General features: G+C 48.0%; 1 protein-coding gene across 1 annotated transcript in view; it reads right to left on the bottom strand.

Moving 5' to 3' along the window:
- The window catches only part of SEL1L3 (SEL1L family member 3), a 123,559-nt gene that overhangs the window by 101,178 nt on the left and 1,438 nt on the right, over positions 1-20,943 (bottom strand). Inside the window, exon 2 of the mRNA XM_008057938.2 lies at positions 6,561-7,131. Coding sequence (XP_008056129.1) covers positions 6,561-6,834 — 274 coding nt within the window. The 5' untranslated portion in view covers positions 6,835-7,131. The remainder of the gene's footprint in view (positions 1-6,560; positions 7,132-20,943) is intronic.

The raw sequence follows: 20,943 nt of genomic DNA, 5'->3' as shown, positions 1-20,943 counted from the left end.
AGAACCTAAGAATAAAAACTCTATTCTCTAGTAAATACGATGTAGGTCAGAACTTCTCCCACAAAAGGATGCTAGCGGTGAAGCGGGTTACTCGGGAAGACTGGGGAACATTCAATCCCAAAGTCTTAAGAACAAAATAAATTCCACTCCTAGTCATTTATCCTCCAAACATGCCTCCGTGTGAGCACAGGGACGTTCGGTGGTGCTTTGTTGTTAAAATTGACAGACGAGAAAGGCTTGCAAGACCACCAGCAAAAGACAGGTTATGTAAGTTACGTAACGGTATGCCAAGGAGCCACTGGAAAGAATGAAGTCAATCAACATGTCCTGATATAGCAAAATCTCTACCATATTGCCTTTTTTCCTCTCCTTTTTCTTTTTGAATTTGAGTCTCACCCTGTTGCCCAGACTGGAGTGCAGTGGCACAATCACAGGTCACCACAGCTTTGACCTCCTAAGCTCAGGGATCCTCCTGCCTCAGTCTCCCAAGTAACTGGGACTCCAGGTGCATGCTGCCACACCCAGCTAATTTTTCTTTTTAATTTTTTTTTGTAGAGATGGGATCTTGCTATGTTGCCCAGGCTGGTCTCGAATTTCTGGACTGAAGCGATTCCCCTGCCTCAGCCTCCCAAAGTGCCATGCCCAGTAGAAAATCTCTATCATACTGTTAATGAGTGCAGGACAGAGTTTCTAGGATCCTCTTATTTGTGCTGGAAGAGCAGGGGCTGAAAACAAATGCTTACATGTGTGGAGAATATTTCTGGAAGGAGCCCCGAGAAACCATTGCTAATGAGTTTACTTCTGGGAAAAGCACCAGAAGACTTGGGTGGGTGGAAACTTACTCTTTCCCCTAAACCTTTTTACGCTGCTTGATTTTTTTTTTTTAAAGCATGTACATACATTACTTTTTTCTTCTTCTGTCTAAAAAAGAAGGGGGAAAAAAAAGACTCAGCCCATTTCTATGCAGGCAGAAAGAAGGAACCAGCCCCATTCCAGGGCCTCCCCACCCTCAGCCCACAAGGCTCTTCAGCCTGGGCCGCCCAATCCGCTTCAAAAACACAAACGTCCAGTGGGTGAAGCAAACAGGATGATTCACATCGATAAAAATTCAACTTTAAAAAAAGTATGCTTTCTAATTTGGAACCTGGGTTAGGACTGTATTAGCATATTTCAGAGAGGCGGCACAGCAAAGTCAAACGAATCAGGAAGTTTGGACTCTAGTTAAACCAACTCCCTGAGCCTTGGTTTTCCTCCTGTGTTAGAGAAGGTTGAGAATAACACTGGCTTTCCCACGAGACTATTATGAGGATTAAATGAGACAATGTGCATGAAAAAAGTGTTTTGAAAATCATAAAGGGCAATGCAGATGCTAGGCATTAATTAGTGTTATTGCTGAAAATTTCAGACTACTGTGATTAACTGGGGAAAAAGGAACTAGGTCTAGTTTTTTTTAAGCACCAAATATATAGCTCGTAATTACTAAAAGTATCATTGTGTCATTGATTTGAATAGTCCTACTGCATAAACTGGTTTTTTCACAAAGACAAGACAAGACTGGCTCCAACACTTGACTTAACTTTCTATCATTTGGTTGTAATGGAATTTTGTTATAAGAAATCACACTTCCAGCCGGGCATGGTGGCTCACCCCTATATAATCCCAGCACTTTGGGAGGCCGAGGTGGGAAGACTGCTTGAGCCCAGGAGAGCGAGACCAGCCTGGGCAACATAGTGAGGCCTCGTATCTACAAAAAAAAAAAAATCAAAAAATGAGCCAGGTGTGGTGGTATGTACCTGTAGTTCCAGCTACCTGGGCAACTGAGATGGGAGGATCACCTCAACATAGGAGGTCGAGGTTGCAGTGAGCTGTGATTTTGCCACTACACTCCAGCCTGGGTGACAGAGTGAGACTCAAGAAAAAAAATGACAGTAGCATATTGGGCAGATTAAGACATACAGCCACCTAAAGCCCTTTGACAGTGTCAGGTCAGCTAGTCTAGGTAAAAGGAACAACTTGGCAAAGGCCCAGGGGTCGGGAGTCACAGGGTCAATTCGAAGGAAAGGCCCAGAGCAGGAGGCTGCAGCCTCCCCCAGGTGCAGTCACAGCAGGCTCTGGCTGGGAGACTGCGGGAGTGTGCAGGGCCAGGGAAGGGGCACAACCCCCGCCAGGCATACCACCCACAGGGCAACACCACCCTGCCAGGGCACCAGCACACTGCCACGTGCAATATCCACACATGAGCCTAAGAGAGACAAATGTCCCTTGCGACGAGCACCCACTCACTTCGCAAATAGCTCCTATGTGAGGCCCCCTGTGTCTGGGCCCTGGGGTCAGCACTGTAATGAAGCAGGCAAGACCCCGGGCCTCGAGGAACTTGCTGTCCAGTATGGGAGACAGTCAACAGACCCATAAGCAGTTACTTGTATTTAAGGCCACTGTCCAGGGGTGACACGGCCAGGGAGGAAGATAAAGGTGGACAGCGACAGGTGGGGTGGGAGCAGACTGCCATCTTGGATGGGGGTGAGGGACATCTCCAGGAGGTGGCGTTTGAGCCGAGGCAAGAATGAGGTAAGGCAGCCGCCCTGATGCTATCTGGGAGAGGAGCATCTTAGGAGGAGGGAACAGTCACACAAAGGTCCCAGGGTGGACACAAATCTCATATGTTCCAGGAGAAGCAAGCAGCCCTGTGGGTCTGGAGTCGGCGGGCAAGGGGGATGCACTAGGTGACTGTCACTACAGGGTGTGACCGGAAGAAACATCCGGGTGGCCTCCAGGTCTGCGGGCTGAGCCATCTGCCTGCGTGGCTGACTCCTTCCTTTCAGTGAGCTCATGCATGAGTCAGGCACACACGTGGCTTGTGAGGGACAACAGGTAACGCCCTGTTCCCCCCCCCCAGAAAAAGCACCACACTGGGTGGAGTCGCAGGTGTGGTCTACCTGTGACCACACAGGCCCCACAGACCCAGGATGCAGCCAGAACAGGTGCACCGGGGCACATGGCCCCGCCTGGGCACACACGTGTCCTGAAAGGCTGCGGGTTTCTCATCCGGGTTAGGCTTGCCCAGCAGGGCCGGACAAACGTCTGTGGCATCTCCACCACAACTGAGACCATGGCCTGGCTGGTCTGGTCTGGAATGGGAGATGAGCCACCGAGGGCTGTGTCAGGGCACACATAACCCTCGCCTGGGGAGCTCCAGCTGGGCTGGTGGTAGAGGGCACGCCAACCCCACCCCTGGAGTGTCCAGGCATGGGGACTTTGACTTTCTTCATAAAATGAAAGGGAAAATGAAAGCAAGTCAGGGCATACTGGGCACAGAAAATCTTCCCTGAAACCCCATATCAGCGCTGGCTGCAGGCTGGGACCGGGCCCAGACATGACAGGCACCCCGCAGCTCAGCTCTGCACCTCACTGACACCTTCTTGTTGTTCTGACCTGACTCTTGGTCATCAAGAAGCCCCTGCTAAGAACAAATCAGAGCCCTGGCCCCCTTCCATCCCCACAGCCCAGATCCAGAACAAAAGTTGTGGACACAGTCATGGACTGTGCAGACACTCGTGTGATCTGTCTTTTAAAGAGAGACAGAGAGAAGTCGGGTGCGGTGGCTTATGCTTGTAATCTCACCACTTTGGGAGGCCGAGGAGGGACGACTGCTTGAGCCCAGAAGTTTGAGACCAGCTTAGGCAACATAGCAAACACTGTCTCTACAAAAAAATCAAAAAATTATCTGGGTGTGGTGGCACACACCCATAGCCCCAGCGACTTGGAAGGCTGAGGAGGGAGGATTTCTTCAGCACAGGAGGTCGAGGCTGTGGTAAGCTGAGATCATGCCCCCGCACTCTAGCCTAGACAACAGAGTGAGACCCTGACTCGAAGTAAAATAAGATGAAGAGAGGGAGAGGAGACACTCCCTTTTTTTGGTAAACAAATCACCGTCATGTGACCAGAGCAGGTTTTGAGGGTGGCTGGAGCTCCTCCTACCCCCATTTTTAGGGACTTTCACTCATAGAAAAGGCTTTTCTCTGCATTGTGGTTTAATTCTCACTCCACAAGCAATGCTCTGAAGAAGGCAGGGAGAAGGCAGGGAGACAAGTCCCACTTGTCATTCCTGAGCCTCACAAACACAGGGAGGGACAGCAAAAAGAAGGCAGGACGTGTCACATCTGAAGGGCATGTTCAGGCGCCCTAAGAACGGAGTCAGCTCACAGATGATTTCACTCGGAAACTTCCAGCTCGCGATTCAGTCATCCTCCAATGAGAAATACGTGATTTGCCAAACATGAGATGGAATCATTAAGCCCTGAAGTCGAAGGAGGGGCAAAGCGGTAGCGGCGTATGCCTGCACCCCCGTCTCCCTGCAAATTAGGTGGCTCCTGGAAGGTGCTCCAGACAGAGGCCAGCACGGGCCCTGCTGGGAGGAGGGACGTGCATGGGTCCTTAGGGTAACTGACATGGCTTATGGCAGGGGTTTAGTTACCCACCTGCCCCCAGAAAGGGAATCTGCTTCCATCTTTTGCACATCTTTTCATTTAAAGAACTGCACAGATGCGGAATAAGCCAGACACAAAACACAGTTATTAAGACAAAACGGAGGATAAAATTGCACAGAACCACACACACACACACACACACACACACACACACACACACACACGTCCATGTGAAACCTGGAAAAATCTGAATAAGGTCTGGAACCGAGCGAGTGGTGTGAAATCAACACTCCTTCCCCGGTGTGTATATATGCGTGTGTGTGTGTGTGTGTGTGTGTGTGTGTGTGTGTGTGTGTGTGTGTGTGTGTGTTTTGAGTAGGAGTCTCTGTCGTCCAGGCTGGAGTGCAATGGACCTCGATCACAGCTACCACAGCCTCAACCAGGTTCAGGTGATGCTTCTGCCTCAGCCTTCCAAGTAGCTGAAACTATAGGCATGAGCCACCACACCTGGCTAATATTTTAATTTTTTGTAGAGATGTGGCCCAGGATGGTTTCAAACTCCCGGGCTCATGCAATCCTCCTGCCTCAGACTCCCAAAGTGCTGGAATTACAGGTGTGAGCCCTGCTCCTGGCCTGATTGTATACCACAATTATGGAAGATGTCACCACTGGGTAAGCTAGGGAGAGGGCACACGGGACTCTCTCTATCATTTCTGCAACTTTCTGAGAATCTGTAATTATTTCCAAATAGTTTCTTAAGAGTCAAATGTGTCAGTTCTGTGGCAAGTGGCCTCTGACCAAGTAAAATATATGCTCACACAGGCCCTTTAGGTTTTCATGACATGCAGAGTTGCCTTGGGGCAACACCAAGAAATTGCCACAGTCAGTGTTTCCCCAAAGACAGCCTGACAGACGTCACATCCCAGAGGTAACAAGAAGTTGATCGCTAGAGAAAACACTTAGAGTACAAGTCTAAGTCACATTGTCCCAACCGGTCTTGCTGAGGCCTAGGAGGTGGCAGGCATGCCCTGGGGAAGGGTCAGGCCCAGGGATTCTTCCGTCTGCCAAGCCTGCCTGGGGATCTGGTCATAACTGTAGGACCAAAATCCCACCAGCTCTGTCCCTGTCCCCGAGATTCTCAAGTTCTAGGGGGCATCAGAGTCATGAGGGATGTGCTTAAATGCTGATTCCAGGGCTTCCCCCTGCCCCCACAGAATCTGAGTAGGTAAAGGATAGGGCCTGGGAGTCTGTGTTTGCAAGAAGAGCACTGGGTGATTCTGTCACAGTGGTCCCAGGGCCACACTGTAGGAAACACTGCTTGGACACATGCTCAGGCTGGCTCCCCGCCGCTGGGTCGGGAGAAGAACAGGCAAGCACTTGGCATCACAGAGCAAGGTGCTGCTTGGACCAGTGCAGAGAACTTGAGGGGAGGCTGCAGGAGGGCACAGGAGCTTCCCGATTGGTCCTGCGGCGGCTGTGACCATTGGCATTTAGGATAAAATGCAGCGTGGGTTCTGCTATCACCATAGCTACTTTGATGTGCTAAGCCATCCCATCTCATTTAAGCCTCACAGCACAGCTCAGGGAAAATTATTTATCATCCCATCTTACAGATAAGAAACTGAGGCTCAAGAGAGTGCCCAGTTTCCACAGACAGTGGCAGAGTAGGAGTCCAACCTAGCCAGGAGTCATCATCCTGTGAAACAACCTCCCTGTCTTACACAGGTCCCTGCGGGCTCTCATCTCCTCCAGAATAAAACAGTTTGCTTAAAAATAATGGACGCTTTCGGGGTTTGGGGGCGAGGGGGATGGGAAGAAGATTTTCCAGTCCTTGTTTACCAGTCCCTGCCAACTAGAGCAGATGGAAGCCTCTCCAAGTCTACCTTCCATGCCCCCTCGGTCTCTCCCTTTCATCTTGGGTCCAATTCTCTCCTAATCTTTCTCCTCCCTCCCTTCCTCTCCTCTTTGTATTTATCTCCTTTTGTCCCCAAAGTCCCAAATGACAAGCTCAGTGTGTCCCTTCATTTTCCTCGGCTTTCCTGTAGCTAATATCAGCCTTCTCTCCTGCCTCCCTAATACGATGCAGGCTCCAACAAAATGAGAATCGAATGCCCCACAAGACCAGCGACCTACCATTTTCCAGGGGACACTGTGGAATCCTGTTTGCCTGCAGGTTCCAAAGGTAGCCCATGTTCCACTCAAGGCACACCTGATGATCTTTAAAAGGGCGCTCAAAAGGCGGGACCGTCTTCAGCAGAGTGTAATTCCTTGCCACGGCATGCAGCGGGTTTTCCTCCCATTTCACATCGAAGTCTCCGCCGCTGTACCGGTGGGTGATCCAGGCGCGCAGGATCACGGTAGACACGGAGATGGAGTGTCTGATGAAGTAGTCATCTCTGTACACCATGATGCTTGGGAATCTCACGTGCACTATTTGGGTCCGGCTGGTGTGAAGATGTTTCTCGTTCTTCCACCTCTTTTTGTACACAGGGATGCTACTTCTGAACTCAGAGGACACAACGGCTTCCAAATTGACGACACACGGCTGGGAGCACAAATACTCAACCGAGACCTCGGACACATTGCGCACGTTTCCTTCAAAGACAGTGAAGGAAATAAAGTCTTTGTAAGCCACGCTCTGCACAGCCTTGGGCACCACTGATGTCGTCAGGGAAGTCTGCCTGCCTAGAGATGGCACAAAATTCTGAAAAAGGAAGAAAAAACAAGGAAGAGACACCATTTAAACATCATCATCATCACGGCTATGTGAATCATTATTTGCCCAGGTAAAATATCAATCGGCATAAAGCAATGGACGTGGGAGATAAAAGATACCAAAATCACTGCTGAAGGCCTGGAACAAAACCAACACACAGACGCTCGTGAAGATGAGGCCACATGAAACTGTCTCCCCAGACTGAGGTGCATTTGCTGATCACAAAGTGACTGTCTGAGCCATGAGGCCATCACACCGGAGCTGGTTTCCAAAATGGAGAGGCTCATCCCCAACTGAGCCCGTCGCAACTGAAGGTGCCTTAGAATGAGAGAGACACCCCAGCTTCAGACACTTGCAAGCCACTGTCCTGACTTCAAAGGGCGGGTCAGACGCTGCCAAGACAAAGCAGGGAGAAGTGTGCAAGGTGCGCCCTCGAGGGAACGTGACAGGGATGCCGGCCTGGCCCTTTTTCCTCGTGAGAGCTCCAAGCCTGGACAAAGAGACCAGAGGGAGGTTTCTCCGGCTCCAAGTCACACGTGGGTGATCTCAGACCCTGGGCTGAGCTGTTGGATTCTTTCTCCATGGATGAGGCTATGTGTGCGTGCTTGTCTATTTGTGAAATCAAGGTCATGTTTTGAGCGTGCGATGCTGATGCATGGGTGCCCAGAGATCTCCCAAATATGACTGTGATTCAGGTGTCCAGAACACAGTAGAAAAAGGTCGCTTTGGACCACTGCACATCAATAAGGATGGCTATTATTAAAACACACACACACACACACTACACAATAGAAAATAGCAGGTGTTGGTGAGGATATGGAGACACTGAACCCTTGTGCACTGTGAGAATGTACAGTGGTGCCACTGCTATGGAAAGCAGCATGGCAGTTCCTCAAAAAACGTAAATGTAGAATGATCACATGATCTGATCTAGCAATTCCACCTCTGACTATAGAGTCAAAAGAGAATGAAGCAAGAGTTGAAGAGATATGTATACACCCATGTTCACAGTGGCATCATTCATGATAACTACAAGCAACCCAAGCGTCCATCCCTGGATGAGTGAACAGACGAGCAGTGGAAGGTTATTCAGCCCTAAAAAGGAATGAAATTCGGATATATGCTACAGTAGGGGCAAACTTTGAAGACATGACTCAAAGTAGAAACAAGCTAGACACAAAAGAAAAGGTATTCTATGATCCACTTCTATGAGGCACTTCGACACATTCACAAAGACAGAAAGAAGGAGAGGGGTTGCCAGGATCCAGGGGAAGGGGGTATGGGGAGCTGGTGTTTAATGGATCCAGAGTTTCAATCTGGGGTAATGAAATCATGCAGAGATGGAAGTGGTGATGGTTACAAAGCATTGTGAATTTCCTTAACACTGCTGAATTGCACGCTTAAAAGCAGTTAAAATGTTAAATTTTATTTTATGACTAGTTTATTTATTTTATTTTTTGTAGGGACAGAGTCTCGCTATGTTGCCCAGGCTGGTCCCCAACTCCTGGACTCAAGCAGTCCTCCCGCTTCAGCCTCTCAAAGTGTTGGGATTATAGGCGTGAACCACCAGGCCCAGACTTATGACTATTTTACTAAATTGTAAAGAAAAAGGTCACTCTGGTCTTCCCCAAGGAAAGCAGAAATAAGGACTTCTTTGTTTAATTCTGGCTTAGAGCTCTGAGAGAGGCAAGGGTGGATAAGGCCCCAGATCTAGTGCTGGAGAACCATGTCTATAAATAACAGCAACACAGGAGGGATATGGTTGGTGTTTTAGTCAAACTACAAACAAGCCCAAGGGAGGGGGTAACTCTGACTGTGGGGTCCAGGACAGGTGTTATGGAAGAAATGGCATTTCAGTTGGGCTTTAGAGGGCTGAAGAGAAGTTCTTCAGGTAGGAAGGCGAGGGACTGGTACTGGGCGTAGGACAGCGGCAACGGGGTGCGAAGGCAAGAAATGCGGGTGTCATCAGGGAACAGCTGTATGAACACCAGGATGTGAGGCTGGAAAGAAAGGCAGGGTTTGGGCTGAAACTTTTACTCTACCCAAAGCAAAGAATCAACGAAGGTTTCTATAAAAGGGGGTGGTGTTTCCCTTTTAGGGCAACTGATAGTCTGTTAGAAACAAGGCCCATTAGAAAAATGAGCAGACAACATAGTTCACTGACAACTAAATGCTCACTCACAGTAAGAGAAAGGCAAACCAACTATACTGAGGCACCATTTTCTTATTTTCTTTCTTTGAGTCAAGGTCTCACTCTGTCGCCCAGGCTGGAGTGCAAAGGTACAACCACGGCTCACTGCAGCCTCGACTTCCTGGACTCAAGCGATTCTTCCACCTCAGCCTCCCAAAGCTGGGACTACAGGCGCATGCCATCGTGCCTGGCTAATCTTTTTATTTTTTGTAGAGCTAAGGTTTCACTATGTTGCCTAGGCTGAACTCTTGAGCTCCGGCAACCCTCCCACCTCGGCCCTCCCAGAGTGCTGGAATTACATGCGTGAGCCACCTCACCCCGCCTGAGAGACACCAATTGCAACCTCTTAGATTCACAGAGATCAGAAAGTCAAATCATACCTTATACTGGCCAGAGTGTAGGGAAGCATGCCCTCTTATGGACCAGTAGTGGCTGTCATCTTTATGAATTCAATCAGGCGACAGTCACCAAAAGGATAGATGTGCCCCCCCACCCCAGCCCAATAATTTCACTCTTAGGACTTTATTCTACAAATATACTCCAACTTGTGCAGAATATGTATGGATGGATGTTCAATAACAGCAGAAGATGAGAAACCTAAATGCCCATCAAGAGGAAGCTGGTTAAGTATTTTAAGGATAACCACTCATGGAGTACTATACAACTATTAAAAAAGGAAGGCCTTCATGTACAGATGATAGAACAGCTCAAGGGGTTTTTGCTTGTCTGTCTGTTCTTAAAAATAGGTTCAGAAATACCTGGTGGGCTTTATAAATATGTATGTGTATGTATGTGTATTCAAGTAAGTACACAATCACTGGTTGCTCACACAGGTAAGGCTAGGAGACAGAGATGTACTGTACATCCATCCTTATCTTTTGAATTTTGTACCATAAGATTTTTTTTAAAACTTGTTGGGGGAGAAAGCAACCATCCTAAGAGGTGAGAGTGGAAACTGTGGCTTCTGCAAAGGGCAGAGAGAGACAAGAAGGGCCGGTCACTCCTTTTGATTAGTCATGGGAAGCCAGTGGGAAGACATCAAGAAAGGGAGGGTAAGGTCCAAGCTGTCCACCCCGCGGCAAGAGGGTGAACTGTTTCATGTTCTCGTTTATACTGCCCAATTCCAAGGGGGAAACAGACAGAAAAATAACCTTATAATTAGAAGTAGGGGAAGTTAGAGCGACAAGCCCTGGTGACAGCTGTGTCACTCCCTCATACTGCAGACGAAAAATGACGACCAGGAGGACAACCAGGAGGTGATGTCCTCCAGGGCTACCCAACTGGCGGGTCACAGAGGCAAGCGAAGAAGCCTGCTCTTTTTCTTCCCTTCCTTTCACTCCCACACTCCCCACCCCGTAGCCCATAAAAGCAAGACCAGCACAGCAGTGTGTCATGGCCTCCTGGGAGCTCCAGGCTGAATTCAACTTCCACATGGACAGAATGCACCCAGCCTTTGCCCACCAGCACTGGCCTATTCATTCAGCCATATGTGCCAAGAGGTCACCCCCATTCTCAAAACACGAGTCCAGTGGTGAAGCCAACAGTAGAACTTCACCCAAAGGCAGCGATCGCGGGTGCTGATGGGTGCAGAACCAGAGGGCAGCTGGTGAGTGGCCAGGGTGCCTTATTCCAAGGCAGGGCACCCCATGCCTGCCTCACCAAATCCCACAGGAAGGAAACATCGGCTTATTCAGTGAGACCATAGGCAGCACAGAGTCCAGGACATCCCTTGGTGTAGTAAACATCACAGTGTGTTCCCCAAGATGACTTAAAACCCTCTACCTGGGTCAGGCACGGTGGCTGATGCCTGGAATCCCACTTTCGGAGACTGAGACAGGATTGCTTGAGCCCAGGAGTTCAAGACCAGCATGGGCAACACAATAAGACCTTATCTCTACAAAAAAATCAAAAAATCAGGTGGGTGTGGTGGCACGTGCCTGTAGTCCCAGTACTTGGGAGGCTGAGGAGAAAGGGTTGCCTGAGCCTAAGAGGTCAAGGCTGCTGTGAGCTGTGAGTGTGCCACTGTCCTCCAGCCTGGGCAGCAGAGTGAGACCCTGACTCAAAAAACAACCACCACCTAAAAAAAAAAAAAAAGCCCTCTTCCTCGTTCTTTTCATATATACCTTAAAGACTCACCCAAGAATCGACTGATTCTCCTACTTTGATTTTTGGGGGGAAGAGACTCGGGTTTTTCATACTGACTTCAGTGAAAACCTCTTTTAAACAGAATGATGGGAGAATGCCATCTGATTTCACTAGGAATATGGTTCATAATAGTCATGTTCATTATTTTCCATCTTACGGCTACACATGCACCTTTCCCCATTAACAAGCAAAGCGCGCCGAGTATGGTTTCAGTTAGCCTAAGGGCCCATGTTTACAGACTTGTGGGTAAGGAAGGCACATGCACCCCTTGTCGTCCTCACCAGAGCCTTTCCTCCAAATTCCGTCTCAAAGAAAACCTCCATACACTCATAGGAAGATGAGTTTAATTTCGCCTGCTTCAAAATCTCAAGTTCAGCAAAAGAGACATAGATTCTAAATACACGCTACCCAACACGGTGGTCACTAGTCATATTAAACACTTGAAATGGGGCTGGTCCCAACTGAGATGTGCTGTTACGTGTAAAATATACACTGAATTTCAAAGACTCTGTATTTTTTAAAAAATGAAGTGTCTCATTAATAATTTTTACATCAATTATATGTTGAAATTAAAATATTTGGATATATAGACTTGAATAAAATATAGTATCAGAATTAATTACTCCTGTTCCCTTTTCTAACCTGGCTACTAGAAAATTTAAAATTACATGTGTTTTGAGCCAGGTGCTGGCGGCTCACACCTATAATCTTAGCACTTTGGGAGGCCAAGGCAGGAGGACTGCTTGAGCCCCAGAGTTCAAGACCAGCCTGGACAACATAGCAAGATCTCAACTCTCCACAAAAACTTTTTAAATATTAGCCATACCTGCAGTCCCAGCTACTCAGGAGGCTGAGGTGGGAGGATCGCCTGGGCCCAGGAGGTCGAGGATGCAGTGAGCCATGATCTTTTCACTGCACTCTAGCCTGGGCAACAGAGTGAGACCCCAACTCAAAAAATAAATAAATAAAATTAAATTACATGTGTGGTTCACATTCTATTTCTACTAGATGGTGCTATTCTAGATTTGATGTTAGCAGACTTTTCCTGTTACAAAAAAAAAGGCCAGATGGTACATGTGTGAGGTTTTTTGGGGCCACTTGGTATCTATCACAAGTACTCAGTTCTGCTGTGGCAGCGTGAACACAGCCATTGAGACAACACACACTGGATGAGCATGGCTGCCATCCGACACAGCTTTGTCGACAAAAACAGGCGGCTGGCTGGATTGGCCCATGGGCCATAGTTTGCTAATCACTGCTCTAACAATCAAGCTTTCACTCTAGACAGAGTTCTGAAGAACACAAAGTGACAGAGAGATGCCATTAGGAGTCACCACCTAAGAGAAAGGGAATAAATCACCTATTTTATGTGTGTATAGCTATGTGGCTCAACTCCATATTTTTCTAAGGTCCTCTGAAAGGAGGTGTTGGCATCTTGATAGCAATTCTTTCAAGAAAGAGCTAAGTTGGATGAGGGCCAGGCACTGTGGCTCATGTCTGTGATTCCAGCACTTTGGGAGGCGGAAGCAAGAGGACTGCCTGAACCCAGAGGTTCGAGACCCACCTGGGCAACATGGTGAGACCTCATCTCTATAATAAATAAAAATAAATAAAAAATTAGTCGGGCATGGCAGCATGTGCCTGCAGTTCCAGCTGCTTGGAAGGCTGAGGCAGGAGGATCCTCTGAGCCCCGCAGGTCGAGACTGCAGTAGCTGGGAACGTGCCACTGCACTCCAGCCTGGGCAACAGTGAGACTCCAAAACAGTAAAAAAGTTGGATGAGAACGTGAAGCTGGCGGGACAAAGAGGTCAATCTCATGGACTGAGATGGATTGTTTGAGAAGTGGAAGAAACCTGAATGACAGCTTGATGGCAACAGAAGAGTAAATTACTTCAGTGATTGGGCAATGTTTTCTTAGCATCACAGGGGTGTGCTGGCCCCCACGGAGGACCTCAAAATCACCCTCCATGGCTTATAGGGCATGGTCTAAATCCCTGCAGAAGGTGCTCTGGGGCACTCATGCACCGAAGGAAGCTGGCATCTTGAGACCTGGAGCAGACCCAGTGGGCAGTTGCCACACCACGAGCTGTGGCTACCTCTTATGTCCAAAACCAACACCGATTAGCAACACATCACACTCTAAATATTGATTAAGCTGAAGCTGATTTCCTGGCTCAAGTCATGTGTGTGGTTATAAGCTGTTTCCTGACAGGAAAATAAGGCAATTAACTTGAAGAGTTTCAGCTACAGGCATGACACGTGTCCAAACTTCATAGGTATTTTCACATGCCAGGTTGCATTAATATAAGCTAAACATTTACTCGTGCGTTCCCTTGTTTAGAAATTATGAGGTCAGAGTCCATGCCATTGTTATGTCTCTAGCGTCTAAGATTCAGTAGGAATTTAGCATTTCTTGCTGAAAGAAAGTACTGGGCGTGGACGTGGACATTTCTGCTGGACCCTCAGTGGCCCCAGGCACCTGAATTTAAACCAAAAGACTTGATCCATCATCCTTTCTTTACATTCATAAGTTCTCTTGTGAGGAGGCCCTCACCACATCTCCATTTTTCTCCCAGCCTTGTTAACTCTTTCCAAAAATTTCTTAGATCAGAGCTGACTCCCAGATCTGTCCCATCTTGCCCATTGGGGGTGGACTTCTCCCAGCTATTATGTCCTTCCAGACCTTTCAGATAATTGTCCTACATTCTAGAACTTTTCCATTTCTTCTTTCTTTCTTTCCTTCCTTCCTTTCTTTCTTTTTCTTTTTTTGAGTCAGTCTCACTGTGTTGCCCAGGCTGAAGTGCAGTGGCATGATCATGGCAACTTTGACCCCCTAGGCTCAGGCGATCCTTCTGCCTCACCCTCCTAAGTAGCTGGAACTACAGGTGCACACCATCACACCTGGCTTAGAACTTTTCCATTTCCCCACACCAAAAATACAAATAAAAATTTTAAAATTTCCCTCAGCCAGGTGTGGTGGCTCACACCTGCAATCTCAGCAATTTGGGAGGCTGAAGTAGGAGGATCGCTTGAGACTAGTAGATCAGCACCAACCTGGGCAGCACAGCGTGACGTCATCTCTACAAAAAATATTATCTGGGCATGGTGGTGCCTATAGCCCCAGATACCCGGGAGGCTGAGGCAGGAGGTGCACTTGAGCCCAGGAGGCCAAGGCTGCAGTGAGCTATGATGGCGCCACTGCACTGTGAGACCCCATCTCGTAAAAAAAAGAAACTTAAATTTCCCATCCCTCCACCCTCTGCATTCCTGTTCACCTGGCAAGTCCATCCATATTACTGTGATAACGAAAACAATACTGAAGTCATGTCATGCATCTGCATTTCTATGCCACCTTGGTGAAGGGAATACCTCGAAAGCACAGCCCAGATGCACTGCAGCTCTAGGCGAGATATCTGGGGTATAGGAGGGCATGTCTGTGCCCCTCAAATGATGCCACTTAGGCAGCTCCATAGATGTTCCACCTCAAAAGCGACTGATCCTCTCTGCACACGGTGGAGCTGGGCTAGCAGTTATCTGTTTATACCAGATGTGAGCCCTAATCAAAGTCAAATTTGACAATGTCATGCACAGTCACAAAACATAGATTCTTCTGCCTTGGTGTAAGTGTGCATGTATTGTAAAATTTCAGAAGAAAGAAAGAAATGGGCAAGTTAATGTGTGGTCATGATAGAAGACCCAAAGTAGGAGATATAAATGCATTGAATTCAGCCTGGGAATCAAGAAACAGATGAATTTATGTATCTTCTGGATGGGGAAAAAAAACCCTATCAACATTGCCTAAACTTCTTTTAGGATGACTGCATTTGATTCCTTTAAACAAAATCAATAAGCAGAGGCACTCTTCAAGTAACCCTCCCTGTTCCAAAGCACTGAAAAAACCTAGCTCTGTTCTCTACACGGTCTCCACTTGGTATTCAAGGGAGGAACAGAGTGATGGGAACATTGCAGCCTGTTCACATTCTGCTGTGGAAGTTCATTCACTCTTACATGTGTACATGGATAGGTCTGATGCACAAACATTAACCAAGTATCCGTCTTTCTCATTACTGACCATTCGGCCCCATGAGTCATCTAAGAAAACCCTGGCTCCTGAGGGCTTCTCTCCAAACTTCCCATAGGTTAAAAAGGTCATGGTATTGCCTTACAAGGCCGATTATTTCCAATTCTGCTGACTAGATGGAGATACACAAAAATTCTGTTGATGTCAACAAAGCCTACAATCAAGCAAAATGGCCCATGGTGTCGATATGGATGTCAAAAGCCAGATGTGCTTTGGGAAGCATTTCCCACTCAAGTACTGCTTCTTCCCGACCCTGACAACTGGTCCGAGAAAACCCATCACAGTAACCATCAATATTTCTAGCTGTGTAGGGTCCCTCCAATACTATTTATTATGCTGTTTCTTCCTATCTCCCACAATACAACGACAACTAAGGTGGGTTTGGTTTTCTTTCATTGAGTACTTATTGTGTGCTGAGCACTGGGACTGGTGTATTAGATCTTTTCTCTCACTCACTTTTGTACCTCATCCTCACATCCTTTCCCATGGAACTTCTTACTTCTAACCTAATCCTCACAACAGCCCTGTGCAGGAGACACCATTGCAGCTTTACAGCTGAGGAAATGGAACGGATTCAGAGAGGGTAAGTAACTTGCCCAAGGTCTACTAGCCACTAAAAAACAGAACCCAGGTCAGGCGTGATGGCTCATGCCTGTGATCCCAGCACTGTGAGAGGCCGAGGAGGGAGAATTGCTTGAGCCCAGGAGTTCGAGACCAGCCTAGGCAACATAGCAAGATCTCATCTCTACAAAAAAATTTTAAAAATTAGTTGGGTGTGGTGGCGTGCAGCTGCAGTCCCAGGTACTTGGGAGGCTGTGAGATTGAGACTGTGGTGAACCGTGATCATGTCATTGTACCCCAGCCTGGGCGACAGAGTGAGATTCTGACTCAGAACAAAACAAAACAGAACCCAAATTCAAATTCACACTGGTTGAGTCCAGAGTCAAAGACGGCGTGCCTCTTGTCTTCCAGAAACATCCCCAAATACTCTCAACTCACCCACTTGACACCTATCACCACTTTCTGGCTACAAGAGACGGGCTCTCAAGACCTAATTGTATCCTCATCTAGAAAGAGTCGGGGCGAGGGGAGGGCTAAAATTTTATGATGTCAATACACCTAGAGTCTGGGGAGGATAAATATCACCTCACCCACAAACACACATGCCGGGCTGAGAAGACTCCCGGGCACCGTTGGGCCCTTCCATCTTCAGGTAAGAATGGGAAACCAGGGCTGCCAAGGCAGCATCTCGCCAGCAATTCCTCACCCGCCGCAGTGCCCGCCTGCCCCTTGCTCCTTTCTCAGGGGAACGGGATGAACCAATAAACTGGGTAACTGAATTCACCTGAGGCTATTTATGGTCTACACTAGTCTACTCATCTTCCTGTGAATTGCCTGGGTTAGTCTCTGCTACCTTTCCTCTGGCTCCTGTGCTTTTGCCAACCAGCAGAAGAAACAGAAACCAAAGGCAAACATGACTGCCTGGGAGATCACAGGGGCTCGGGTCAGGCTGAACGTGGAAGCCAACGGCTGACGCGCAGTTTGGGGATTACCTCTCTATTTTAAATATTCATAATACTCTTCCTCGAGCTGGAGAAATGTGGGTCTCTGCCTTGTTCTGACCTTCCTGTGTCCTGCGCTGCAGACAGAGTGAGGGGTTAACAGATTCTCTTCGATGGATCACCGACGGTATGTGACCACGTACAGAGAAATCACGCATGCGACTCTGCCACAGCCCCTGTCTGCTAACTGTCCCCACACAGATATGTGCTGGTAAGGTCCTCTTATATCTTTGTCCTCTGGTTGTCTAACAAGTACAAATGTCCACTGTGAATATTTAAATTCTGCAGCTGACATCAACACTGGTCATCATGAGATTTATTTTTTCATTTAAGAAAAAGTAAGACTGGGTGCAGCAGCTCAATCCTGTAATCCCAGCACTTTGGGAGGCCAAGGAGGGAAGATTTGCTGCAACCAGGAGTTGAGACCAGCCTGGGCAACACAGAGAGACCCCATCTCTACAAAAGAATTAAAAAATTAGCTGGGCATGATGACGTGCACCTATAGTTCCAGCTACTCAGGAGGCTAAGGCAGAAGGATCACCTGGGCCCAGGAGGTCAAGGCTGGGCTGAGCCGTGATCGTGCCACTGCACTCCAGCCTGGGCAACAGAGTGAGACCCCAACTCAAAAAAAATTTTTTTAAATAATAACTATTGGAGACCAGAGTTCAAATTGGACAGAACTGCCTTCTAGACAAGCCATTGTCATAGGAGCTGGGGCAGCCAGCCTCAGGCTGGTTCCAGTCAAGTCTGGAGGAAAGTAAGAGTTAATGGCGTCAGAAAACAGCAAGGGGGGGCCTGTTGGGCAGGGTAAGTCCCGCATGGAGCTCGCTACTCAGCACCAGTGACCTCAGAGGAAGCAAGTTCGTTATCCTTTGCTTTCGAGGCCCTCACCCTCTCTGAGGAGGACCTCTGCATCTTGACCTCTGGCAACCTCGGAATTTTCTGGCAGCCTCTGGAACCAGGGATCATCTTTTCAGAAATCAGCTTGGCATCGTTCCGTGACTTATCTTTCAGGCCTCATCACAATTATTCATGCTTTGGCAGTATCCTAGCTACAGACACAGCACTCTTCTAGCGTTGATACTGAAGGTTACTCTGTCCCAGCCGGGGAGGGGGGGGAAGAAGCAAGCACCCCCTCCTCAGGACCCTGCCCTGGGAGGCATGCTCCCCATAAGGGAAGGGGCTTCAAGGCATCCGTTCAGAAGCCACTCAACCTCCAGCCCACAAAAACAAGCAGATAGGTGAAAACAACACAAAACAGGATGGGTCCCCAAATCGTGGACACCGTGGTGCTGGAATGTATTCCAAGGTACACTCGCTGTACACCGGGACACGCATTCAACCCAACACAAATGCGCAACCCCGCAAATGCACTGCCCCTGGACTATATAAAGATGATCCTGTACCTCTTCATTACCGATGGCAAATACTTTCTGGTTTTACCTTTTTTTTTTTCCTCTTTCACATCCTGCTTCTATTCAGTGGCCTGCACTTCCTGCTTTGTATATTTAGATTACTTTCAGCACGACCTCACATCCTGGCCAATTGCACAGGAGCTGCTAATTGCTACAGGTTTGCTAATGGCCCGGACATCTACGCATGAGGAGAATGGGTTACAAGCAGCAAAATCCAGAAGGCAATAGGCCAGGGTGGGTTAGAGCTGGAGCTTTGGAGAGAGAGGCACTTGGGTTTCAACCTCAGATGACCTGTGTGGCCCAGGGCAACTAACTCTCTGCGCCTCTGTTATCTCATCCAAATGGAGATCACAATAGCCCCTACCTCACAGGCTAAGATTATATTGGATAATATCTATAAACAATTTAGCACAATGCAAGCTATTATTATTACCATTTAGGCTTTCATATTACAAAATAGCTTCCTCTCTCTTGTGTCTACATATTCCTAGGATCCAGCCTGGCTATCTGGTCCACCTACCCACGCCTCCAGGAAGCACTCGCAGATTGAGCAGAATGCATTGGCATTTTTCTCCATGACTTCACAGACTTCATGTCCCACACAGATGTTGACACTCCCCCCAGCTCATACACCAGGCAAGCTTCTCCAAGATCAAGAAGGCTGACCTCTCAGCAGCATCTCAAGTAGCCCACACCTGGGGAGCAAAACTCCCAGCAGATGGCTACACCTTCAGCACCAAATGTGGAGACCACCTTCTCACTTGAGTTTTTGCTTCCCTGGGTTTGCAAAACCTTCTCATTCGGTGGCAAAATGGCTCTCTCGCTTATCCGTCTTTATTGTACAGTAAGCATATCAGAAGCTCATCTGAAGGAAGCAGACAGAGGCAGGAAGCAGTGACATTTCCCCTCCATGAGCTTCCCAAATCCAGTCCTTCCCTGTCTGCCAAGAAACTCATCCATGCTCCAGTTATTTTCCACATCACAATATTTTCTGCAAGTTCTCTTTCTGGAGCCCCATGCCGCACCCCTTCACGGTCTCACTCTAGACTATCCATGGCATTATTCCCCCTCGGTGATCTGTTCTCCAAACACCCCCTCCCCAGGGCCCATACAGAACTTTTACATTCACTCCATCACGGCTGTCTCTACTCCCACAGCTCACTCGGGCCTTCGGCCTTGTCCTCGATCCTTTGATTTCATGAACTGCCTGCAAGCAGCCCCTCCTTGCCAGGTCTTGAGATTTCCACGTGGCGCTTCCCAGCCCACCTGTGCATGCATGTTCCACACATGCTCTGCATCCTGCCCCTGTGGGCAGCCAGCAGCGCCTGGTGTTCGGAGATCATCCGTCTAAACTGAAACCTTGTCATTTATTATGGCAGTGTTATTTATGAGCCTGTGTGCCGTAACCTTGTGGCATAAATATTAAATAATACCTCTTGGGTGAAAAAAAATCATTCATGTTAACTGACATCTTCTTATGAAAATACGAAGTAAATCCACCCACAACATTTGGTATTGGCTAATTTTGAAATATGAGTAAAAGCATGGATTGCTCAACAGGTAGATGCAAAGGCAGAATTACAATTTGCACTTTTACACTCTCTTGCTTCAAGAAATGAAACATCCGAGAAGTAAAAGGTGTTAAAGAAAACTTGGGATGTGTAGTAAATTTCTTCAGCCTCAAATTCTAATTCCTGTTAGTATCACCTAAGCAGTTTTTAGCTCCCGAAAAGGAAGACTCTGAATAATGACAATGCCACATAAATGAATTCCGGACAATGACACTGCTCATTTTTTTTAAAGCATTCTGTGAATTTCCTATTACATCAGTTTCATGATTCAGCATTTTCCAATTCACTTATTTACAGTAATATATGGCGAGATAACCCAAGGTTTCTGCAGGATCCTGGAACACAAGGTAGGCTGGGCAGGAAGGGTGTCGCCTTCTGGAAATTCACTATTGTTCAGGAGAATTCAAAGCAAAAGAAAGCAAGCCATCAAAAGAACTCAGAGAGATTTCCCCACCTTGGTCTGAGGGTCTAAACTACTCTGGTATTTCCGATGAATGGGTTTTGAAAAATAGGTTACTGCCATTTAGCTGATGACTAAAACAGAAGCCAAGAAGTGTGCACATTGCAAACTGACACGCATGAGCCAAACACATTCTCCGAAATGAAAACGTTCAAGACGCAGCCGAAGTCCCCACTCTGGCGGCAAGCGTGTTCCAGAGAACTCGCTTTCTTTCTGGCACCCGCAACTTGGCTGGAGTGACCAAGGAGGAGCTGAAGAGCGCTGGAGAGGCGAGGTGCGTTGGCAGAGCACCGTCCGGGCCGGGAAGGCCCGGCGGAAACTCGAACCAGGGTCGAGGCGGGCGGCGGGCGGCGGGCGGCGGGCGGCGGGCGGGGG

Source organism: Carlito syrichta, unplaced genomic scaffold, assembly GCF_000164805.1.
Source record: "Carlito syrichta isolate Samal-C Ts95f unplaced genomic scaffold, Tarsius_syrichta-2.0.1 Scaffold303157, whole genome shotgun sequence".
Lineage (NCBI taxonomy): Eukaryota > Metazoa > Chordata > Mammalia > Primates > Tarsiidae > Carlito > Carlito syrichta.
This window is presented reverse-complemented; position numbering and strand designations above follow the sequence as displayed.